Source organism: Heptranchias perlo, chromosome 6 (genome assembly GCF_035084215.1).
Source record: "Heptranchias perlo isolate sHepPer1 chromosome 6, sHepPer1.hap1, whole genome shotgun sequence".
Classification (NCBI taxonomy): domain Eukaryota; kingdom Metazoa; phylum Chordata; class Chondrichthyes; order Hexanchiformes; family Hexanchidae; genus Heptranchias; species Heptranchias perlo.
In genome coordinates, this window is record NC_090330.1 from 53247620 (window position 1) to 53273963 (window position 26344).

General features: G+C 40.5%; 1 protein-coding gene across 1 annotated transcript in view; it reads left to right on the top strand.

The window, feature by feature from the left end:
- tmem135 (transmembrane protein 135) overlaps nucleotides 1-26344 on the top strand; it is a 362855-nt gene that overhangs the window by 62850 nt on the left and 273661 nt on the right. Inside the window, exon 4 of the mRNA XM_067986325.1 lies at nucleotides 762-795. Coding sequence (XP_067842426.1) covers nucleotides 762-795 — 34 coding nt within the window. The remainder of the gene's footprint in view (nucleotides 1-761; nucleotides 796-26344) is intronic.

The window sequence follows — 26344 nt, forward strand, 5'->3', positions numbered from 1 at the left end:
CTGGATCTGCATTGTTGTTGAACTGGGGAAAGGCTGTGGTGTGTGTGTGTGTCCACGTGCACGAGCTTAATGGAGAGGCAGAGTTTTGCTTGCTAATGTCTGAATGCCACTGAAACATCTGATCTTTGTAAGAACAGAGGCGATGAATGGAGGCTTGAAGTTTTCCTGAAGGGAATGAGGGACAGTTGCACCTTATCACTATCGCACACTATCACAGTGGCTGAATATAGAGCACTTTTGACTATGTTATATATCAGGTCACAGACTCACCCAGGCAAGGTTATGGAAACGGATGAAAATTAGTACTGTTTAAATTTTAATTTTGTATAGTCATTCCACCCCCCCCCCTCTCATTTGTCACATATTCTCTGGCCAAGAGATGCTGCATCTACTACTATGCAAATACTGCCATGTAATTCTTCATTAAAAGGTGCACAAGAGTTACCTGGGTGACTGATCCTCTGATTTGTTTTTCCTCCTCCTTCCTGACTAGAAAGCCCTTGGCTCTGCTCAGCACCTTTCCATAGTGATGTGATTCAGATTAGAAACTTGCCAATGTCATGACCCAGTGTTGTGCCCACTTCATGATGCAGTGCCATCCAAAAATTAAAGGCTTTTATTTAAAAAAAAAGCCCTTTAAAGCATTTTATTTCTTTTCTTCAAGTGCAATCATCCAATACAGTGTCGTATTGTCTATGAATATTTGCTAAATGTCTGGTGCTTAAGAATGCCTCATTAACAGTTTTTTTTTTGGTTTGCAGGAGAGGCCTATTGACGATTTATATGGCTAACTTGGTAAGTAATTTCTTATATTCTGGAAATGTGTTTTAGTCGGAGATGGTGTTTTTTGCTGCAAGCTCTTTACTTAGTTGATCTTATTTTCATAAGATTGCAAAATGTCATTTCGCTCCACTTGTTTCCTGGCTAGTTTTGTTGTCGATGGTTGGCTACGCACTCTGGAAAATGGTGATACTGGATGTACTAAACATAATTTGCCCCTCCTTTCCTGCATGTAATGTATTAAACGCCAATGAATAAAAGAAAAACGGTACTTTTAGTTGCAACCACTTTGCTAACATTAGAATGAACATTATAAATGATGCAAGTATATGTATTTCTTGATCTTTTTTTATTAATTTTTTTTTTGAAAATTGATTTCTATACAGTTTTGGATGTGAATATTTAACCCCACTAATAGTGCTCAGTTACTGAGAGGAAGAATGGTCGCTTGCTTGGTTTAGGACATGCAGCATACATCTTGAGCAGAGTGGCATGGTTCTTAGTCGCAGTTGACATGCACAGATTATGGCATATTTTGTGAGTAGCCAGTTACGCAACAGTTGCAGAAAATCAGTATATTCTGTTCCCCAAATGACTTGATTGTAAACCACACTGCCTTACTGATCAGGAAGGTGCTAAGTTTGATCCTTGGCATGTACTGAATTGGCTAAACGTCAGCCAGTGCAATGGTGTGGGCACTACAATTGGTCTTAGTGCTCCTTGGCTGAGAAAAGAAAAATAGCCAGGGCTCTTGTTCCTGATCACCAATAACTCCTGCTGGGACGTGCACATGTATTGATGTTGAGTGAGTACAGGATGGACTTCGCCACTCCACACTCGAACATTCTGCTAACACCCTAGGCTCACATATAGGAGTACTATGTGAATGGAAATCCGTTTCCAGTGGTGTGCCACAGGGCTCAGTGTTGGGTCCCTTGCTGTTTGTAGTATATATTAATGATTTGGACTTGAATGTAGAGGGCATGATTGGCAAATTTGCAGGCGACACAAAAATTGGCCATGTAGTTGATAGTGAAGAGGATAGCTGTAGACTCCAAGAAGGTATCAATGGGTTGGTGGAGTGTGCGGAAAAGTGGCAAATGGAGTTCAACCTGGAGAAGTGTGAGGTAATGCACTTAGGGAGGGCAAACAGTAGAAGGGAATACGCAGTAAACGGGAATGTATTGAGAGGGGTAGAGGAAGTGAGAGACTTTGGAATGCATGTGCACAGGTCCCTGAAGGTGGCAGTACAGGTAAATAAGGTTGTGAAGAAGGCATACGGAATGCTCTCCATTATTAGCCGAGGTATAGAATACAAAAGCAGGGATGTAATGATGGAACAGTATAAAACGCTGGTAAGACCATAGCTGGAGTATTGAGTGCAGTTCTGGTCACCACATTACAGGAAGGACGTAATTGCTCTGGAGAGAGTGAAGAAAAGATTTACAAGAATGTTGCCAGGGCTTGAAAATTGCAGCTACGAGGAGAGATTGGATAGGCTGAAGTTGTTTTCCTTGGAGCAGAGGAGGCTGAGGGGAGACTTGATTTGAGGTGTACAAAATCATGAGGGGCCTAGATAGAGTAGACAGGAAGTACCTGTTTCTCCTAGCGGAGAGTTCAAGAACTAGAGGACATAGATTTAAGCTCTTTGGCGGAAGGATTAGAGGGGACATGAGGAAAAACTTTTTTACCCAGAGGGTGGTGGGTGTATGGAATTCGCTGCCCGAATTGGTGGTAGAGGCAGGGACCCTCAACTCTTTTTTTAAAAAGTACCTGGACCTGCACCTAAAGTGCTGTAAGCTGCAGGGCTACGGGCCGGGTGCTGGAAGGTGGGATTAGAATGGGCACCTGGTTCTTCGAGCTGGCGCGGTCACGATGGGTCGAATGATCCTCTTCTGTGCTGTATCTTTTCTATGGTTCTACTGGAGGACAGCCAACATCTATGCAATTACACCGCAGTAGGAGTCAACACATTCAGGGAGGGGGTGTTCTTTGTTTTTAAGTAACTAGTTAAAATACTTTAATCTTGAAGCTGTATGATTTAAATTGAATGAAATAAAGTTGAGCATTTGTTGAAATTAGACTTGTATCTTGGGAAGTCAATGGTTCCATAAATATGCACAGTATCAAGACCTGTCTGAATTGCTGTATTCAATTATTGGAATTAGAATAATTAAAATTGAACTTACATTTGTTTTAAAGACACACATCTGCAGACAAATCCTATTATTTTATGTGTAATATGGCATTTAATGCAGTGAATTATTGAAAATTCATTCTTACTGGAAGTGGATGGGGAAGAGTGAGAGATCTCCTACTGCTCCCAAACAAATAACTTGTGAATGCATTGAGGAGTAGTAATGTAGGATAATATTTCTCCTGGCAAATGGTGTGGAAAGGGCAAAGCATTTTTGTGTACAAATATATTTTTGTACAGAACGACAAGGGTGAACCAGTTTAGTAGTATTTGTCTCCCTTCTACCTCCAACCTCAACCCATCTGCCATTTACCTGAAATGGGAAAAGTCATTTTTCAGGTTGACTGCTGATAGCAAAAAGATTGGTACTGACTTTTAAACTATTTTTTAAACTTAGCCCTATGTATTAGGGGTAGGAGTGGGGAGGTGGGGGGGTGTAGAAATAGAAAAACACCTCATGCATGTAATTATGCAACTTAAGGTAATAGGCAATTGACATTTGGTATGAAAGCATTTGTACCTCGAAGTAAGTATTTCTAGGAAATTACAACATTGAATGACAACAGGGTTGGCTGTAACAAATAGAGCAGAAGTACTATGAAATGAGACATTTTGATTATGGCCTGCAGGTCTACCTTAAAATCTGGGTACACAGATAATTGATTTTAAAAAAAGATTTTATTGACACCAAGCGACTGTTAAGGCTATGTTTCAACTCAGTGAACACAAACATACATTTGTATAAAGTAAAAACTGATCAAATCTGTTTCTTCAATACTGTAATCTTTATTGGACTGTGGACGGTGATATTGTAAGAATTAGGAAAAGAGGAATTTCATCTGATTTATGACATTTGGAAAAGAATCTGTTACAAACTGATTTACTACAGATCTTTGATCTTATATTCTAGAGGAATCCACAGCACCTATGTTTCCAACTTTTTGGCACTGGCAGTATGTGTTTTTGTGTGGGTGTGCACGTATGCATATTTTTATCTATTGGTCATAATTCAGTCTTTCCTGTGTGACATCCCAACATTAAATGGGGTATAGTCACAACCACAAATTATGTTTACAATACACATTTCCTCCATCTGTGGCAGAGTGGCCTTAATTTTAACTTAAAATTCATTTATGCATATTAAAAATTAATTTCTCTGGCTGCTGGTCCCAGAAATAGGTGCTAGCTATGATGTAAAATTAAATAAATCACGTCAACTTTCATGGCATTTCCAGGTGTTGGCCTTTGGCTCTCTAATATTGAAGTAAGTAGAAAAATCAGTCCTGGGTGGGGAAAGTATCCAGATAGATAACTCTGGTCTGCTTTTGAAATAAATTAGTTACTGGCTGCTCCAGTGTTTAAATAAATAAATTAATTGCAGCATGTTGAATCAGTGTTGTGCACCACTCCACATTTACAATATTATTGTCAATCTCTTGCGGCATTGCAAGTTGGTAGTAAAGACTAGTTTAAATTTTTCAGGCTGAGCAAGGTTACAGGGTGCAGGATAAGGGAACTAATGTAGGGGTGGGGGAAAGGAAGAGGCAGATAAGATGGGGGAACGGGAGGATGCTAATTGTAGGGAGGTGGAAAAGGAGAGGGGAGATGAATGGAAAGGGTGAGAGGATGATGGGGGGAGGGGAAGAGGGGGACAGAGACTGAGATGAGTAGGAGGTAGGGAAGGGCTGCAGCAAAATCATCTCAGCTGGGGGGATGGGGGCGGCAAGAGGGCTGCCAAAAGATTGCAAGTGGAGCCAGGATAGTTTAAATGTGATGGCAACAGACGCAGTCTCGGAAATCTTATTGCACTGTGGCGCAATGGGACTCTACATTGGATGTGTGTGAGGCACAATGGGCTCAGAGAGAGCTTCAAAAACAGGAGGGAGTTCCGAAAAGAGGACATTATCAGGTGACTAGAAAATTGTGGATTGATCGGTTTGTGCATTTGTTCTTAATGTATCACGTAACGTGACATTGGCAGCGCCACCTACAGAAATACCATTAGAATGCTGTGACCACTCAATGGGGCAGAAATCGCTCGCGAAATAACAGAGAGCTCAACAGCGCTCGCCGTTGTTAGTGGCGAAATGGGGGAACAAGTTCCAGCGTTCTCACATGCGCAGTGAAACGCGGAAATCTGGAACTTGCTCCGACTGGTTTGCTGGCGATATGACAGCATTGAATTAAAGGCATGTCGCACGCTGCAATCAGAAAAATCATTGAAAAAGCGGCAACTTGCTTATCTGCCCAGCTGGAAAGTAATCAATCTCGCCACAAGACAGGTACGTTTTAAAAAAAAAATACCAGGTCCAAACTAAGTTTTAACAGCACGGTTAGTCTTAATGACGGCCAAACAACTAAAATTAACTTAAAAAAGAGGAGTCTCATTGCTCCTTATTTTAATAGTTTTTGGTCATTAACATTTTTTTTAAATTAAAAATTTTTATTTACTTTTCCCTTCTGTCTCTCTTAGTTCAATTATTTCTTACCCTCTTTTTTTTTTGACCGTCTAAAACTGATTTTACAAAGATTTTAACGTTGTACCTTTCACTTCCTGGTTTTGATGTTGGAAGCCGGCAGAGAGTTTTGCAGCTGGTCAAAAATGCTGCAATCCGATTGGTTGAAGGGGAGAGTTTGTTCCTGTGGCTTCTCCCACAGGTCCTAGCTTCACTTGAACTGATGCTGGGCTCTTCTCCGCTTCCTATTCAAGGAAGAGCGTGAAGAAAAGACTAAGTTAGTGGGTTAGAATAAATCTGTGGAGCGGCGAGCACCGTTGGTTCGACGCTCGGAACAATTTCTGCCCCAATATATACACGTACACTCCTGAGATGTTGCACATGGGGAGTCAAGCTGAAGGGCAATTCATTTCAAGAAAAGGGTGAGGAGGCTGGGGAAGAGGAAAGGGGTGGGGTCAGGTGAAGAGGGGACTAGGAGGGAGAGGGTAGTGCACAGGAGACTCCCTTGCTGCCTTGGAAACACACTCACGGCAGGAAGGTGTGCCAATGACTGGAAAGCTGAGTGAGTGTTGGGGGGGGTGTTCAGCGGAATGAAGTCAATGGGAACCCAGCCAGTGGGGAGGTGGGGGGGGGGGAGCAGTGGTTAAGGTGCTGAGGAAGGGGGGAATTAAGATCACTGGGTGGATGGACAGCTAGCAAATGGGGGAGGAGCAATGCAGCCTGTGTTTTGTGGGGGAGATAGTTGCTTTGCATGGGAAGTGCAGTCAGAGGGGTGTGCTAATGTGTAATGGGAAATTAAATGCGGTAGGGGTAGCCTGAGAAGGGGAAAATGCAGCCAGTGAGGATGGCAGCCAGCAGGTGGGTTGGAAAACAAACAGTGCTTCTTTGAAGGAAGTGGAGGGGAGGCTAGGATGGAAACAGCGTGCGAGAACCTGCCACCGGTCCTTGAGAGCAAGTGAGGGAGAAGTGAATGGATGCTTACGGGTAAGGTGAATGACAGCTGGAGTGAGGACAAGGGAGGATACAGAGGCTAAGCCTGTATTCCAAAGGGGTCAAGATAGAGGTAGCGATGGAAATAACTGGTAGCAGGAAGGGGGTTTTAGTAGTGAGAAAGCAGTGGGGTAGGAGATGTAATGAAAGCGAAGGGGGTGGGGGTTGGGTGGAACATGAGTAATGGAGATAGAGAATTGAAAGGAACTGCTGAGGGCTGCTGGCCACATTTTCCATACAACCCCCACCTATGACCCCAGACAGGTTACAATTTGTCTTTTCTCTGTACAGGTGCTGATTAACATGCTGTTTATTTCTAGCATTTCTGTACTTATTTCAGGTTTCTAGCATTTGTACTGTTTCCCTTTTATATCAATGCTGGTAGTTTATTCATGAAACATAACCTTGCTGTAACCGATATTTTTAAGTTAGCTCATTTAAATATTTCAGTTGTGTTTTCTGAAAGGGGTGGGTTGTCACTTAACGTTGATAATGTGACTTTAATTTGGGATTTAACATTTCCAGTAGGATACTAAAGTAATCCATGATCATAACCCAATAACAGGCTAATAGAACAGTGAAGAAAAACATTGGTTCAGGTGGTTTAAGATTTAATATATAATTAGATGACTAGATGTTGAGAATCCAGCTACTTGGTTAATCTGCTGCAGGATGTATGGGAGTCCACTGCACAACATTGGGATGGATCAAAAGATCTGTGTGTTAATGTACTTTATTTTATAAACTTTGCATACAGAAAGCAATGCTGTCATTACAATATTGTACAGTTCTATGTAGAGAAATTTATTTTTTATATACAAATTACATGCCTGGTGATGAATAACGAGACAATTCAGCTGAGTAGTTTTGATGATGCTTTTCTCTTGAGCACTGGAAAGACAAGATTGAATTATTGCCTTTAAACTCATTTCAGTTTCTTTATTATGAAGTGAAGCAGCGTGGTGTAGCTGAATAAGTAATAAACAATACCATTAGGCCTGAAGGTAAAAGGCATCTGAAATGGTGGTGGAAGCAGATTCAATAGTAACTTTCAAAAGGGATTGGGATAAATAGTTTAAGTGAAAAAATTACAGGGTTATGGGGAAAGAGCAGGGGAGTGGGACCAATTGGATAGCTCTTTCAAAGAGCCAGCACAGGCACGATGGGCCGAATGGCCTCCTTCTGTGCTGTACCTACTATGATACTACCATGTAATAGATGGCATGGTATTTGAGAGCCATTTGACTGTGAATTAGGAGGGACAACACTATACAGTGCAACTCGGTTCTTTCAGTTTTTTCCTGCTTGTCGATTTTCTATTCTACTCACCTAAAGACTTTGACTCTTTGGATTACAGTTCCAAAGGTACCAGGCAGTCTTCAGAACCTTGTCCAAATGGGCATTATTGGTATGTGAGTCTCGATGGTGAATACTGGCAGGCTATTTGACTCTGGGAAGGTCACAGCCGAACCCAGTCCTGACTCAAAACCAGTGTCTGCACATGGGCTTTCCAATAGCATCAGTAGTTAATGATCAAGCAAAATCTCGCATGATTATTCTCTTCCTAACCCAAGGATGCTGAATCCAATTGCATCACCCCATGCGATCTTGGCTGAGATTTTCTAACTCAACACAGACTGGGCATCAAACCTGTGACCTTCCTGGTCTATATGTCTCAGCTACTAGGTGGATAAATTTGTCGAACCAATGGAAGACAAGTTCTTTTATGCTTAACACAATTTTTAGAAAAGTAACATCTGCTTTTGAGTAGACTGTTAGATTATTTTTATCTTTTTTTTAATCAATATTGGGAGTGGAAAACAAAGTGAGCTTAATGTTGTTTTTACTAATTCTACACAAAAACATTGGCTCAAAGCACTTGTACAAATTAAAGGAAATAAGCAAACTTCTGTTGAGTTACATTGCTAACATGATTCAAGACCACGTCATTTTTCAGTGCTACGATCTGCAGGTAAACTGAATATTATCTTTACAGATACATAACTTGATACTCCAGGGACATTGGAATAATGAGATGTTGAAATGCTAAGAATTACGTTTTTTTTCCCCGACCCCTGTGCCACACATTTGGAATCATTTAGCTGAGACATTCACTTACATTTGATCTATGATGTGAAATTTCACAGCAGTCTGCAGCAGCACTGTTTTAGACTCTAATTCTAGGGCCTGGCTCTGTTTCCTTTGTGGCTAATGAGCTTTTATTTAAATATTGGTATGATGAACTTATATTATGTGGAGGATTAGCAAGGGTCCATGTCGTTAATTCCAGAGATCAGTATCTACTTATGTAAGGCATTGGGTAACATTTTTTTCTTCTCGTCCCCGCCTCCCTCCCTCCCATTTTCTAAAGTTTCTATTCTTTCTCCACAAGCCAGAAAATCAGAGTGGGTTGGGAGACAGAATTCACCTAAGTTGCCAGAAACATTGGTCTGTCATTGGTCGGTCACAGAGCTTTGGGGCAGAACTGTTTCTGCCAGCTCGGCCTCTTCTGACTAGTTCTTTATCCCAGAAATTGAGTAATTGGTTGTTGTGAAATGCCTTATCCAGCAGCCTGTGGAAACCACCCATTGAGGGCAGGCAGCTGAAGCTGGTTCACTCGAAGCAAGCAGGGAATTAAAAAAATACATATACTTTGGAAGATTAAAAAGGAACTCAACCCTGCTGAAGAAATGATGAATTTTAATAGTTTACTTATAACCAAAATCCTTTGCTCTCTGTCCCGAACGTTGTGCAGCTGTCATCTGTGTTGTAGAGAAATCCAGCATGTAACATTCAGGTTTTAGTTGCATTGTGATGACTTCATGATGGAAAGGTTTGCTGGTAAAAATGTTCCCACATGGGACATATTTGAGATTTATTACAACTGTATTTTATAATCCAGGACTTGAGATGAAATAGTTTATTTTTATAACATTCTTTGCTTATACCTTGTACTCATTGAAGAGATTTTCTTTGAAGATGGGAGAAGTTTTTCTGGCCTTGGAATTATGCTTTGGGGATATTAGTGTAAGAATACATGGTGTGTGCAATTTCTTTGTCTGCAAATTTAATTCAATTAATGCATTTATTTTATTTCATACATATTAAAAGTTTTTTTATTCGTTCATGGGATGTGGGCGTCGCTGGCGAGGCCGGCATTTATTGCCGATCCCTAATTGCCCTTGAGAAGGTGGTGGTGAGCCGCCTTCTTGAACCGCTGCAGTCCGTGTGGTGACGGTTCTCCCACTGTGCTGTTAGGAAGGGAGTTCCAGGATTTTGACCCAGCGACGATGAAGGAACGGCGATATATTTCCAAGTCGGGATGGTGTATGACTTGGAGGGGAACGTGCAGGTGGTGTTATTCCCATGTGCCTGCTGCTCTTGTCCTTCTAGGTGGTAGAGGTCGCGGGTTTGGGAGGTGCTGTCGAAGAAGCCTTGGCGAGTTGCTGCAGTGCATCCTGTGGATGGTACACACTGCAGCCACAGTGCGCCGGTGGTGAAGGGAGTGAATGTGTAGGGTGGTGGATGGGGTGCCAATCAAGCGGGCTGCTTTATCTTGGATGGTGTCGAGCTTCTTGAGTGTTGTTGGAGCTGCACTCATCCAAGCAAGTGGAGAGTATTCCATCACACTCCTGACTTGTGCCTTGTAGATGGTGTAAAGGCTTTGGGGAGTCAGGAGGTGAGTCACTCGCCGCAGAATACCCAGCCTCTGACCTGCTCTCATAGCCACAGTATTTATGTGGGTGGTCCAGTTAAGTTTCTGGTCAATGGTGACCCCCAGGATGTTGATGGTGGGGGATTCGGCGATGGTAATGCCGTTGAATGTCAAGGGGAGATGGTCATTGCCTGGCACTTGTCTGGTGCGAATGTTACTTGCCACTTATGAGCCCAAACCTGGATGTTGTCCAGGTCTTGCTGCATGTGGGCTTGGACTGCTTTATTATTTGAGGGGTTGCGAATGGAACTGAACACTGTGCAATCATCAGCGAACATCCCCATTTCTGACCTTATGATGGAGGGAAGGTCATTGATGAAGCAGCTGAAGATGGTTGGGCCTCGGACACTGCCCTGAGGAACTCCTGCAGCAATGTCCTGAGGCTGAGATGATTGGCCTCCAACAACCACTACCATCTTCCTTTGTGCTAGGTATGACTCCAGCCACTGGAGAGTTTTCCCCCTGATTCCCATTCCCATCAATTTTACTAGGGCTTCTTGGTGCCACACTCTGTCAAATGCTGCCTTGATGTCAAGGACAGTCACTCTCACCTCACCTCTGGAATTCAGCTCTTTTGTCCATGTTTGGACCAAGGCTGCAATGAGGTCTGGAGCCGAGTGGTCCTGGCGGAACCCAAACTGAGCATCGGTGAGCAGGTTATTGGTGAGTAAGTGCTGTTTGATAGCACTGTCGACGACACCTTCCATCACTTTGCTGATGATTGAGAGTAGACTGATGGGGCGATAATTGGCCGGATTGGATTTGTCCTACTTTTTGTGGACAGGACACACCTGTGCAATTTTCCACATTGTCGAGTAGATGCCAGTGTTGTAGCTGTACTGGAACAGCTTGGCTAGAGGCGCAGCTAGTTCTGGAGCACAAGTCTTCAGCACTACAGCTGGGATGTTGTCGGGGTCCATAGCCGTTGCTGTATCCAGTGCACTCAGCCATTTCTTGATATCATGTGGAGTGAATCGAATTGGCTGAAGACTGGCTTCTGTGATGGTGGGGATATCGGGAGGAGGCTGAGATGGATCATCCACTTGGCACTTCTGGCTGAAGATGGTTGTATGCTAATGTTTCCATCGCCATAATGTCAAGGGCTCTCTCTGTTGGAATCTTATGGGTAAAGTTATAATGGGGATGTTACTTTGTGGGATAACTGCAGCGCGCACACCAATTTTTCTTGTCGAACCTTTAACATTGTACCTGAAAGAATAATATCTTTATGGGTATCCATAATATTGCTAATTGGAACTCTAACTTTTAAAAAGTATTTAATATTTTTGCTCTGAAACAAAATTTCTCAGCCAAGTTTTCTGAACAATGTGCCACTTTATTGTGGATAAATCCAGCTAGTGACATTAACCATTGTTACTGACAGATTGCTGTCATTGCTTGTTCACATTGCATTCGGGAAAGATGCTAACTTGTAGCTGTTCCATCGAACTTTCCAGAGAATTTTGTCTCTGTTTAAAAATAAAGCTGTTATTTGCCAAATTTCTGTGGAAAATGTATGGCTACAGTGCATCAGTTGGCTGCAGTTGTGTCATCTTGCCCAGAATGCACTGTAAGGAGAAGGAATGATATCTTTTAGTTTTTATAAAAACACAGTTGAAGTCTTATTAGCAGAATTTTTCCGTGATAGTACATAGTCAGGATACTTAGCAGTTGATTTTCTTTGTGAGCAATCTTTTGAATTTTAAAATTTTCCTTTCTAAGGAGTTAAACTGATCTCTCTCTCTTTTCTCTTTTTTTCTCTCTCTCTCTCATTCATATATGTATATTTTTATATATGGTTAAATTGGAGTTCTTGTGATAACTTAATAGGGATTGTAAAAAGAATTGCATTGTAATTTCAAAGCCACTATTGGCCATTAATACTCTGAAATACATTTTAATAGCATCTTAGATGTGACACCACGCAATCATTTAGCAAAAGCATTTTTCAAGATTACTTTTATGCAATACACTGTTATACAGTAACTTCTGGTTGTAATTTTGCATGTAAGAAATATCATACCCTTTTGTTGCCCTCTGTACTATAGAGTAAAATAAAATCCATTTAATTTAATGCAGTGAAAAATCTCACTAAACTATTATGCAAAATTTGTAACTAATTGTATTATAATTTTGTGCAAGAACATCTTGGACAGGATTGTAATAAGGGAAGCATTACATAACTTCAGATTTTTTTTATTTCAATATTTTTGACATGGAGACTCTTCACCATTTACACTTTTAGCAGACACAGTTTTGGATTCTGGTTTAAACACTTGGGCCTGTTGTATCTCAGTCATCTGAATTTAAAATACTTACATTGGGTAATAAAGGAGTTTTTAGTCAGAAGAGCTCCAGTGCCATGACTTAGTAGTTGGGCTGTACCTGTCTATAGAGTGTGCCATAAAATTGAATAAAACTATTAAAATTAATGATTTATAGTGCAGTTTAAAGAAAGAGTTTGCCATTTGTTCAATCAACCTAATGTAAGTTCCATACCATCTTAAAAACAAGTTCCTATTTTATACCTAGTCAAAATATTATTGCTTCCAGAAAACTCCTGTCCCGGACCATTTAAAATTTTAGTAAATGGTAATAGAAAAGCAGACTGTTACCTCTTACACTCAAGTAAGAAAGATAATTAGGGATGGGCAATAAATGCCGGCCTCGCCAGCGACGCCCACATCCCACGAACGAATAAACAAAAACTACTTTGAAGAGTTGAATAGTTCGACCGACAATTGATAGCTAAATTTGAATTATTGTAATAACTGAGTTGACTTTTAACTCGAATGAAAAATTAGGATATTGAAAATATATAATTTATGGAAACTGTCGTTAAGGTGTTTATGCAAGAAAAATATGTTTTTTTTGGGGGGGTAAGAAAGGAGGAAACCCAAACTTAAACACTCTGCTCTCTTTATCCAAGTTGTGTTTGAAAAAAATTCTCCCCTTATCTCCTGAAGGCAGGAACTCGTGCTAGTATATGTTACATGAGTGATATTAAGCCCTCTAGTACCTCAACCAAAAAACTTGAAAATGAGTTATCAGTAGCTGTTCAAATATGGAGCCATCACCGTAAAGCATGATGCTGTGTACTTGATGTCTACAAAAATGCAATTTCCAGTAGGAGTCACTGTGTAGAAGTTGGAGCCCTAACTATTTATTCATTTCTCTAGTTGGTAGATGCTTAGGGCATGTTTATAACTCTACCTTTACCAAGATGAGCTAACTCAGTACAGACCAGGGTTTGGTTCTGGGGTATTCCTGATCTATATCAGATGAGAAGGAGCTTTATCTTCATATCTATACCATTTTGCGATCCATTAGAAGCTCTTACTGGGCTGAGTCATGGAGCACATTTTGCTCTCACTGTGCTTCATGGGCAGAGATGCTTATCTCAACCATGCTCATGGGATGGTGTCAAGCAGAAGATGGAAATTTGCTCATTGGGTAAGGGAGAAATTTAGGGAGAGAGTCATGCTGGACCATTCTTCTGCACTTTTTAGTGACTTGTTTCAGAGTGACATTAGCAGAGGTTTGGGCGCAGGTTCATCACCCCCTCGCTGGGGATGGTGAATAATGTGAAAATAGGTCATAAATGTGAAATTTGATGAATAAATTCTAGTTGGGGTCTAACAATTGTGCTGTATTCTGCAAAGCAGAAGCTGAAGCCCACCAACAAAAAGGGGAAGCAATAAAATATAAGGGAATAATTCAAAGAAGAATTTGCAGCCTCTTGGGGATTGGGGGGGGGGATGGTGGGGATGGTGGGGATGAAGGAGAAGAGGAGGATCTGTTTTCATTAGCAAAAGATGTGAAGTAAAAATCATCAGGGTATTTTTAGGCTGAATATTTCAGTTGCCTATGTGACCCTGATACTACCAAATTCAGATTCAGAATTAGTATTTAATGGCGTAGGTTTACCATGATTTAATATTTGAGGCAGTATTATAGGTAGATATTCTAGGGCACTGTGAATACAATCTGATGTATTTACAATATTGTTAACATTTTAAGTAGCCTCTCAGAAGGAAAATCTCCATTTGGTTTGTGCTGGAAATGTATATCTTGATAGGGTTGCCTATTAAAGGGGGAATATTGGAATGAAACCATAGTATTTCTAATTAGCCATAGTTGGTTAAATGAAATTTGAGAGAGTTCAAGACGAAGGCCAAAATGCATGGAAGATCCACAGTGACTGCTACATATTTTCTTCGTAAGTGTCCCTTTTTGGGTTTCAGAAATAGAATCTGAACTGGTGTAATCACTAGGCCCCAGCTTTCAGCTAAACTGGGACTGATAACTTGTTTTTCATATTGTTGACAACTTGTTATTCACATTTCTGACATGTTTCATATCCTTTTATTCCACTGACAATCAATTCAAATATACAGATGTATATATTTTGCAGCTGCAGCCCCACCAAGGAATAATGTTCTAAAAATATTTAATACTTATTGGGTACATTTTTCTCACTAGAAAGTGTTCCTTTAAATGGCCCTAGATTCTGCCCGAGCATCTTTCATTCTTATTGCTCTCTTGGCGATTGCCTTTGAAAGACCTGTTGTTGTTTTAAGATGCAGAGCCAACTCAGAGGATGTTTTGTATGGGCTCTGGAGACATTTTCTCTGCCAGCACTGCTGCAGTGACTGAGTTGTGTCCATGTAGTAATCAGTCTCCTAAAGATTTTGGCCCCTTTCTGTAATCAGTTTTCCTCTGCACATCTATGATGAACTGAGTCTGAATGATGTGTTACCAGAGGCATGTTAACTGTTTGAGCCATGAAACAATGAACAATTAGGAACCAAGCAGTTTGGTGTCAACTTACAGTTCAGTGGTGGTTTTTGCTTGAGATGGAGTGTACATATTTAACGCTATATTCTATTTGGTGAAAAAAAGAAATCCAAATATATTAAAACCTTCAACTGGTGCTATGGGTCAGTCAACTCCTAATAATGGCATTTTATTTCTTTGTTACTCGGGGTAGGATGGTAATTGGCTTTATGTGTTGTGCTTTATTCTTTATAGGACTTTTTTAAATGGTTCATGCGTACCTTACATTTACACATTAATACAAGTTTGAGGTTTATATTTTAGAGCTGCTTAATATTTTTGGTGGCTTATTTTGAAGTATTGTTCTCCATTTCCTCTCTGGAAGACTACTGTTGCTATCTTTAGTCACCTTTTTTCCTCTGGGAGAAGAGACTGTCTGGGCTGTGGCTATTATCAATGGTGTACCATGAATGATTTATGGTAGGTATGTTTCTACTAAGTGAGACTGATTCAGATCTCCTCTCTTTTCTCATGCTCTTTTTCTTTCTCTCACTTGCACACGCACTAATTTAAAAGACAACTCTACTCCAAGATATTGTGCTGAAGCTGAAATGTCATTTACATTTGTTCCTTGTGACTAGTGGAGCAAAGCTGTTGGTATCAGAAACTACAAGTATGGTTGATAGGTTGGGATCATTAAATTCAATTTTTACCTATTTTCTGCCAATAAATTCCCAGATTTTTTTGTCTGATAGTGAATTTTTTAAACGCAAATTGATTCCCTCCTGAATTTAAGGAAAAGAAAACTTTAAATTTCCCATTATTTTATTACCAAAAATCATATCTATAGATGCAAACACATGTCATCACATGTTGATGTGCCATGCTCTGGGCCCAAGTTTTGTCAGGAAAAGAAACCAAGACTCTAATTTAAATTTTGTTTCTTGTAAGGTATTGACTGTTGTGGATTATCAACTTTTGAGTAGGTCACGTGCCTGAATGTTTTACATTACAATATTGAGTAGCCTTTTAAAATGTCACCCTATTCTCTCTTTGGCAGCAATGTAATGCATTCTATCCTATCAAGTAAAACTTGATTGTCATGTATTCTGTTACTTCCCAAAGCACTTTCCGGCCACTTTGTACTCAAACTTGCCTTTTTACTCAAACTAAATGTTCATTTTTGCCTGGATCAAATAAGTTTAAACCATAGGCCTCTGGTTCAGATAAATATTTCTGCAATGGTTCATGCAGCTTAAGCCAAATGTTCCGTCTGTGCATCTTTATATGGCAAGCTTAGAGGGACTACAAACGATTTATTACATTTCATTTGTCTTGCAGTATATTTGGCATTAATCCATAGTGTTCTTATTTAGACAAAACAAAAAGTTCTGTACATGTAGTTTTATAAACAGTAAAATAATTTGTATAATTCATCTTCTGCATTCTACCTATTGAAAATGCACAGTATGTATGCTGAAACTTTGTAAAAGGAGTAGAACTTGATAATTCAGTGGATGCACAGCCACTACAACAAATCCTCTTCTGAGGTTTATGCAAGCAAAACTGATGATCACTGCTTACTATATCCCTTTTACTAAGTGAGCCAAAATGTTTCCTTACTTAAGCTTAAGGAATCCTTCAAATTTAATAATCTCATAGTCACTTTCAGAGATTGGGTTTGCTGCATGCAGTATGTGGCTGTGTAACCCCTGTCATTTATTTCGTTCACAGGCTGCACAAACATTTCCATTGTATAATGAAATGGACTCTAGTGACGAGGCCAGACTTACAATATTTTCAAGTGTAAACTTGATGTATCTTCTGAAATGTTTAGATTAGATACTGTAAATAGATTGTAATGGGTCATTGAATGTAGAAAATGCTTGGTGATCTGCTCTACATCCTATTTATGCTATATACTAGCAATAGAGTCTTGGCACTTTTTAATAAAATTGAGAATTTTTTAAAGCTTTTTTAACCCAGTTCTTTTATACCTCTGTGTTCTCTGTTGAGCAGATGACCTGTTTCATTCTGACGATGCTGTTCTTGAGCTATGGGAGAGCAGGATATTTTGCTTTGCTGCCCATTTTATTTAATTTTGTTTTTCCTTCCATGCTTCTGGAAGTGCTTTGCTATTTGACTTAGACTAAGAACTTGCTGTGAAAATCTTAACAATGAACTCCATGCCATCACTGTGGAGCTGTGCATTAGTATGCCAGCGCTGTCCTACGAAACTGCCTCCTATATTTATGGCCATATGTGTTTTGCTTTGTTCGTATGTAATTCTGAAGCTTTTGTAATTACTGATGATTTTGACTAGTCCAATCATTTGTTCGACCTTTTGTATGTGGAGGTTATCATGTTAGGTTAAGTATGCCTGATCGACAAGCAGCACCTGGAGCTTGCTGACTTGTGTAGTTAAGAGCAGTGCATCAAGAGTGCAGGTTTTCACGTAAGGAATTTAAACTCTCAAGAATATATAAGCTGAAATGGACGTGAGAGGTTTTTTTTGAGAATTGGATTCACAGGTTTTGGATGATTGGATCCATTGTCATGAAATTTAAAATGTTTCAAAGCATTCTCAACCTCTGCTGAATTTAGCATTAATGCTGAGCTTTTGTGGTGATTGCAGTTTTACATTTTTATTTGCAGAAAGGTGCTTTTGACATTACATCTACTGACCCACCTCAGGATTTTAATCTGGTTCTCAACAAGAACAGCTTGCATTTATATAAAGCCTTTAACATAATAAAATGTCCAAGGCGCTTCACAGGAGCGTTATCAAATAAAAATTGACACCGAGCCACATAAGGAGATATTAGGACAGGTGACCAAAAGCCTGGTCAAAGAGGTAGGTTTTAAAGACTGTCTTAAAGGAGGGGAGAGAGAAGTTTAGGGAGGGAATTCCAGAGCATTGGGCCTAGGCAGCTGAAGGCACAGCCATCACTGGTGGAGCGATTAAATTCGGTGATGCTCAAGAGGCCAGAATCGGAGGAGCGCAGAGATCTTGGAGGGTTGTAGGGCTGGCAGAGGTTAGAGATGAGGAGGGCTGAGGCCATGGAGGGATTTGAAAATGAGGATGAGAATTTTAAAATCGAGGCGTTCCTGGACTGGGAGCCAATGTAGGTCAGTGAGCACAGGGGTGATGAAAGAACAGGACTTGTGCAAGTTAGGATACCGGCAGCAGAGTTTTGGATGAGCTCAAGTTTATGAAGGGTGGAGGATGGGAGGCCAGCCAGGAGAGCATTGGAATAGGCGAGTCTAGAGGTAACAAAAGTACGGATGGGGGTTTCAGCAGCAGATGAGCTGAGGCAGGGACAGAGACTAGCGATGTTATGGAGGTGGAAGTAGGCGATCTTGGTGATGGAGCGGATATGTGGTTGGAAGCTCATCTTAGGGTTAAATATGACACGAAGATTGCGAACGATCTGGTTCAGCCTGAGACAGTGGCCAGGGAGAGGAATGGAGTCAGTGGCTGGGGAACGGAGTTTGCGATGGGGACCGAAGACAATGGCTTTGGCCTTCCCAATCTTTTAGTTGGAGGAAATTTCTGCTCATTCGGTACTGGATGTCGGACAAGCAGCGTGACAAATCAGAGGCAGTGGAGGGGTCGAGAGAGGTGTTGGTGAGGTACATCTGGGTGTTGTCAGCATAAATGTGGCACCGGATGTGTTTTCGATGTGCCGAGGGGCAGGATGTAGATGAGAACCAGGAGGGGGCCAAGCATAGATCCTTGGGGGAATTCCAGAAATAATAGTGTGGGAGCATGAAGAGAAGCCATTGCAGGTGATTCTCTAGCTACGACTGGATAGTTAGGAATGGAGCCAGGCGAGGGCAGACCGATAAAACCAGGTAACCTTTGTCCCCACTTTCCTATCCCCATGAATTTTCCACTCTCCAGTTGGACAATGGAGGAGAGGCGTTGGAAGAGGATGGTGTGGTCAACCGTGTCAAAGGCTGCAAACAGGTCGAGAAGGACTAGGAGGGATAGTTTACCACAGTCACATAGGATGTCATTTGTGACTTTGATAAGGGCCGTTTCAGTTTTGTGGCGGGGCGGAAACCTGATTGGAGGGGTTGAAACGTAGAGTTGCGGGAAAGATAGGTACGGATTTGGGAGGCGACAACATGTTCAAGAACTTTGGCAAGGAAAGGGAAGTTGGAGATGGGGCGGTAGTTTGCAAGGACAGGGGGTTCATTCTCAAATTCACGTAACCACTTTTCCAATCTCTGCATTCATACAACTTCTGATTCTTTACTTCTAAATGCTGGTCTCAGTCAGATAAGTCAGCAAACTCCAAGTACCAACATCAGTTAGCCACATTTAATCTGGTATAATAATCAAGTGATCCTTAGGCCACACCCCAAAATCTTACCAAAGGTGGGGAACTTTGGATATGTTCTATCAATTTTTGTGTCCTATGGCATGTATAGTTGTGGAACTGGCTAAAAACAAAATTCAGTGAAGTGGTTTATGAATGTATTCTTGATTTCAACAACTGCCAACCTTTAGGTATCGTGTAAAATCTAAATTCGAATCTCGGTTAATCTTAAGAGGTTACTGTCAACAGTTTCTGCAGAACATCTTCACGTATCATTATGGCTTGGGCTTAGCTAGCAGAACTATCTGTAATTGGATGGATTTGTTTCTAAGAGGTCCTGCTCCCCCTCCAACTTCTCCTTCTCCTGGATATTATTAGGTTAATTTTCTGTGGTATGTGGAGAATGCTGTAATGAAGAAATATAGATCACTTGCCTTGTATACTTTCCCTCATTCTTTGAATGGAAGCATGCTCATTGTGTTAAGATTGCCCCTTCCCCACAGTATTTTTGAAGACATTGTTATTTCTATTCAACTATTTATTTTCTTTTGAAATTTCTCCCCTTGAATGTTACTTAAGTATAATCCCACAGGTGCTGGCAGCCTTTCTATACTTTGCCCGAGTGGCCATTCTTAATGTGTGAGCCAAGATAGTGAGAGTTCTCAGACTATTTCATTGAGACATCGTAGTTGAGCCTGTTCTTGTTCTCATCTGATGTTTGCATGTGGATTATCCGACCGGGGTCGCTAGATAGCAGTAAGGAGTAGGAATATGGGCTCGAAATTGGGGGTGGGGGGAGGAGACGGAGGAGAACGGGGGACGGGTGAACACAGGCTGGCAGCAGCCCGGAGTAGCGCTTACATTAAGCTAAGTTAAAATTGAGGAACTTACCTTTTTGCTGGCAGCCTTTAACAACTGCTGGTTAAGGTTCCAACAAGAACCTGAAAAACTGAAGAGAGCATGCAGACAAATTTCTGAGGAGTTCTAAAACAGGTCTTGGGCCCCTCATTTGCATATGCAAGGGGGTCTAACACCTGTTTCACGTGGCCGCCTGAATATCACCCGAGCCAATATGGCGTGGCGGTATTTTAGGCACCCATCGGGCGTAGGACATAGCTCCACAAAATCGGTCATCTTGCGCCTAATAACCGGCCGCAGTGGGATGAAATTTCTCCCCCATAGTTTTCTTTTGCACTCCCCCTTCTTAGCCAAGGGACACTGAACCTAATTTTAGCACCCAACTACTGCCTTAGTTGAAGTCAGCTAACACAGACCAGGTACTGAAGCAGTAATGTTGACATTTAGTGTTATATTTTTACCCACTAAGGTATTATGTATTTTAATGCAACTTGATTTGAGCCGTTTTCATGCCATTGGACAAACATCTATTTTTACAGTTCGGAGAAAAAAAATACCACGAGGATTCCTCGACCATTATACAATGAAAATCTGTCAGACAAGTTTAAAAACTTTAGTTTTAGCATACCAAGGACTATTTTAGTACAGTAATGGCACACCATTTGATTTACCATAGGATAATTTTTCCTCTTAATATTAAAAAAAAATAAAAATGTGACATTTGAATTTGGTAATTCCATTGTATCAAAGATCTGTTTAATTTTGGTTCCTCCTCTTAAAGGTTTGAAAAAACACTGTCGCTATCTGTCTTGTGTGAAGTCTAAATTCAATCAGAAACTGTTTTAAACCAATGGTTATCGAGCATTAACAATTGATGCTACTTGCTCTTTCCTGTTCCCATTTTGTGTGGGAGCCATCCTTGTTAAATGTGAAGAAGATCATGCAATTTTGTTTCAGATAATTTTAGTCAGAAAGGACAGCATCATGTGAGGCAGTTCATGCTGTAATTTTATGATGCTTTGTATTGCCAACGGCAGTAACTGTGCTGCCTTGTTTGCATTGCTGAAACTACAGTCGGTACAAAGCAGCAATGTGAATGTGACATGAGAACAAATGGAACTGGAAGAAGTGACCTGGTTATGTACAAACATATTTTAAAATAAAGATATTTATGATTTTCAATAGTTATAGGAAGAACTCTGCCCCCTTAGTTGGAGTAAACTTTGGAACCTCAGAATGGGTGTTTGTGGAACATTGCACAGGTTTTTAAAATCTTGGACCTCCATTTCTCCTTCTCAGTGGAAAAACTCCAACCAGCAGCTATGAAAGGCCTTCAACTTGGGCAGAAAAATATTACATAGCTGTAAACTGGAGGAAGTGTGAGAAAAATCCGGTTTTATAAAATATAACTTTAATAAGAACATAAGAACATAAGAAATAGGAGCAGGAGTAGGCCATGCTCTGCCATTCAATCAGATAATGGCTGATTTTCAACCTCAACTCCACTTTTCCGTCTGATCCCCATATCCCTTCATTCCTGTGGGGTCCAAAAACCTATCGACCTCAACCTTGAATATACTCAACGACTCAGCATCCACAGCCCTCTGGGGTAGAGAATTACAAAGATTCACAACCCTCTGAATGAAGAAATTCCTCCTCATCTCAATCTTAAATGGCGACCCCATATCCTGCAACTATGCCCTCTAGTTCTAGTTGAATGAACTACATGAAATCTGTGTGGTGTAATGGCGTAGTGTGGATAATTAGAGTGAGGTGGTTAATGTGGCTTGCGTTCAGCACTCGAAAGAGCTAACTTTTGAATACTTAAACAATTGTTTTTATTGGCCAGCTGTGCTCCAACATGAAAATTCAGAAGTAGCCAAAGTGGAAATGAAGTATTTTCCATTGGGTTTCTTTGCCTCTGTCCACTAAATGCTAAACTAGTTATTAATAGAGTTAACTGTTTAGCCATTTATTTATAAAATAAATGCAATTGATGACAGGGGTTGTAGGGGTGGGGGAGAGGAGGTTAAGGAGGGACCTTACTCTTGAATGTAAACATGCTGATACACTAACTTGAGGGCTGTTTTTCTACACTAAATATGTAATTAGTTTGGAATAATTGAAATGGAAGAAATTTAATGTAGATTTCCCCAAAATGGTTGCAAAACTTTTCAAAAGCATATCTGGGATTTGTCAAAGTTCTACAATTAAAAATGTTTGTGACTGCATTCACAAAACAACCCTAAAGTGATTTTATGTGTTTATAATCCCTGGGGCAGTTTGGTCCTAATTAATACCACCATATCTTGGTTTATGTTCAGTACTAAATATTATTCCTGAGATTAAGCCTAATATGCCCCATTGCTGTAGTTTTATGTTTTCTAACACCCATTTTATTGGACACAAGTTTTTAAAAAACCTTTAGAAACTTTAGAAAAGGACTCAGTCAGAGCTGTTTTTGTGAACATGGCCACATGTGGCCTCTTTGCCCTCAAATCTTACAGTAATAAACCCTTTTTAGACTCTGGCAGCTGGTGTTCTTGTGGATTGACGTGGCTAATTGGCTTTGGCATGTCAGCCCCAGGAAACCTCATCCATCACTCCAGGGCAGGAAGTTTGGCAGTAGCTGGGGGAAAAAGACATGGACTAGTACAACTCTTTGGCTTTTGCAGTGAAGCTGATGCGATAGTCGACATGTCTGTGGACCTCTACACTGTACAACAGTTATTTGTATAAAGGAGATGTAAAAGTTGCAAAATCACCGTTACATTTTATTTTGGTAATTTTAAGACCAGAACGTGCTCTGTAAACTGATTTATAGCTATGTAGACATCAACTTTAATACAACAGTGTTTCACTAGTATTTAGAGTAATACTTGCTAATATTTGGCTTGTAGAATAATTTCCTATTGCATAGAAACAATTAAGCAAAACTTGATTTGTAACAGATAAAAGGTAATGTGTTTAGGTTTTCTGATTGGATTTATTTTTATGAGCAGCTATTAAGACCAATTAATTTAGTATGTTTTTTACCCATAAATTTTTATTTTAGGTATGGTTTTGTGTTCAGGCTTACTTTTGATGCAGGATAGAACCACTTTTGAGTGGGAGGAAATCTTACAATGGGGTGCAAGAATTGAGAAGATCATGAAAATATTATTGGAAAGAATAATCACTGTTTGTCTAGTGTCTATGACATCATCAGAGCATCCAAAAGCGCTTTGTAGCCAATTAATTATTTTTTTGTGTACTCACTGTTCTGAAACACGGCAGCCAACTTGCATACAACATCATCCCTCAAACATTAAATGAGATAAATGGTGGTATTGGTTGAGGGATATATATTGACCAGGACAATGGGAGAACTCTCCTGTTTTCCATATATGTGATGATGTGGAGATGCCGGTGATGGACTGGGGTTGACAATTGTAAACAATTTTACAACACCAAGTTATAGTCCAACAAATTTATTTTAAATTCCACAAGCTTTCGGAGGCTTCCTCCTTCGTCAGGTGAACGGTGTGGATTTCCACACCGTTCACCTGACGAAGGAGGAAGCCTCCGAAAGCTTGTGGAATTTAAAATAAATTTTTTGGACTATATCTTGGTGTTGTAAAATTGTTTACAGTTTTTCATATAGGCTAACCTTGTTTAACATCTCATCTGAATGACAACACCTCTGACAATGTAGCTCTCTCGCAGTACTGCAATGAAGTGCTAGTTTAGATTGTGTTCAAATCCTGGAATGGGGCTTGAACCCATGGCCTTCTAACTCCAAGGCGAGCATGCTGCCAGTGAGCCAAGCTGACACTTGAGAAAAGTTGCCCATGATACCCTGAGAACTCCCTGCTCTGTGGGACCTTTTAGTGTCACCATAACAGGCAGATGATGCTTTGGTTAAACATACTTTAACTATTCTTCCCGACCACACTTTCAAACACTGTGCTTTTTGGTTTTATGTTTAAGATGAGGTGGTTGGAGCTGAGTTAAAATATCAAGATAGAGAATGGATTACAAATTTTAAACTGGAGAATTTCTCATTGTAGTTTTGCTACATTGGCAACATAATTATATTTAATGGATTATGAGAGTATGCAATATCCTACAAGCAGCTGCTACGATACAGCAGGCTAGCTTTCTGAAACAAGCACCATATTGATTTCAAACTGTCTTCAAATTCACAGTTACTACCACCTCGTTTTAATGACCTATTTAGCAAGACAAAGCACAATAGAGTTTTATTGCAGAATATCTGACTGAAAATGTAAACTCTGTCAAGCATTTTAGGAAGCCCAAAGAAGTGTTTTGTTAATCAAAATATGAGCCTGTCAAAGCACGAGGGCTCACAACAGACCTGTGGCAATTGTTCAACTTCTAATAATTACAACTTTTGTTTTATTTCTGGTTGGTTTACAACAATGAGTTGTTTAGAGGTGACTGAAAAATCACAGGCTATTTTCTGTTTGTTATACCAATGATAGCCTGACTGGCATTGCTGCTTACTGAACAAGAACATCCCCACCCCCACCCTTGTCCTCTTGCAACAGTATGGCCATTTATATGCGAATTTTATGCTCTTCATGGATTACATTGAGAAAGCGTTTTTGATGGGCTGGTTTAAAATCTAGATCTCTAAAGCTGAAGGGCAGTAGTCCTATAGTAACTTAATTATTTGGTGTAAATCTCTTCCGATGTTAGGTTGAGTGTATGTCATGTCCTGTTAGTTTTCGTTATCAGACATTAATCTGAGTCTGTTATGAACATAAGTATTTTAACCCTAAAGGTGCAAATCACAGCTTTGCAACTGTAAGGGACTTTTTTTCTCCAAGTAGGGTAAAGGTCAAATGAAGACCTGTTGGAATAAGTTGCAAGAAACCTTTTTCTTATATCTTTATATATTTTTATTTATTTATATATTTGTATTTATGTAGCACCTTTAACATAGTAAAACGTCCCAAGGCGCATCGCAGAAGCATAATCAGCCAAACATTGACACCAAGCCAAAGCAGGTGACATTGGGGCAGGTGACCAAAAAGCTTAGTTATAGATGTAAGTTTTAAGGAGCTTTCTGATGGAAGATAGAGAGGCGGAAAGATTTAGGGAGCAAATTCCAAATCTTAGGGCCTGGACAGTGAAGGAAGTGGGGGAAGCACAAGAGGCCAGAGTTGGAGGAACGCAGAGTTCTTAGAGGGTTGTGGGGCTGGAGGAAGTCAGAGATAGAGAGGGGCGAGGCCATGGAATGACTTGAACAGGAGGATGAGAATTTTAAAATCAACGTGTTGCTGGACCGGGAACCGATGTAGGTAAGCGAACACAGGTGATGGGTGAATGGAACTTGGTGTGAGTTAGGATATAGGCAGCAGAGTTTTGGATGAGCTTAAGTTTATGGAGGGTGGAAGATGGGAGGCAGGTAATGAGAGCATTGGAATAGTCAAGTCTGAATGTAATAAGAGCATGGATGAGGATTTCAGCAGCAGATGGGCGATGTTACGGAGGTAGAAGTAGGCAGTCTTTATGATGGAGGGGATATGGAGTTGGAAACTCAGCTCGGGGTCAAGACGATGGCTTTGGTCTTCCCAATGTTTAATTGGAGGAAATTGCAGCTCATTCAGGACTGGATGACTGACGAGCAGTTGACAACACACAGTGAAGGGGTCAAGAGAGTTGGTGGGTGAGGTAGAGCTGGGTGTCGTCAGTGTACATGTGGAACCTGACACTTGTCCTTGGATGATGTTGCCGAGGGGCAGCATGTAGATGAGAAATAGGAGCGGGCTAAGGATAAATTGAATAGCTCTTGTGACCAATTCATGGCATCTGCATAGATTGACTCTGGGTGAAAACATGGTCAGGGTGGATCTGGTCCCCCACCCCCATCCCCACTCCAATAGCTAAGCAAAACTCGTGGTCCTGGTTCATTAATGAATAATGGCCACTGGCATCGATGAGGGAAGGAAAACGTGTAGTACAAGGCTTATTTTACAATTTTGTAATAAATATAATGGAAATATATACATAAAGGTCTTCACATTTTGTAATGACAAGTGTCAAGCAGGATATTTACCCTTTACAGGCAAGTCTGATATCTGTTTCTGATGTTCACGTGCTCACACAAATAAGGGGATTTCAACCAGAAGTAAAAGCACTGGCAAATTTTATGCTCCCTCTGCTTACCCAGCAGACCCAAAGGCCAACTGTACTTCCGTTGCTATCCGGTTAAGTTAATACACACCAGAAATTGCACCTG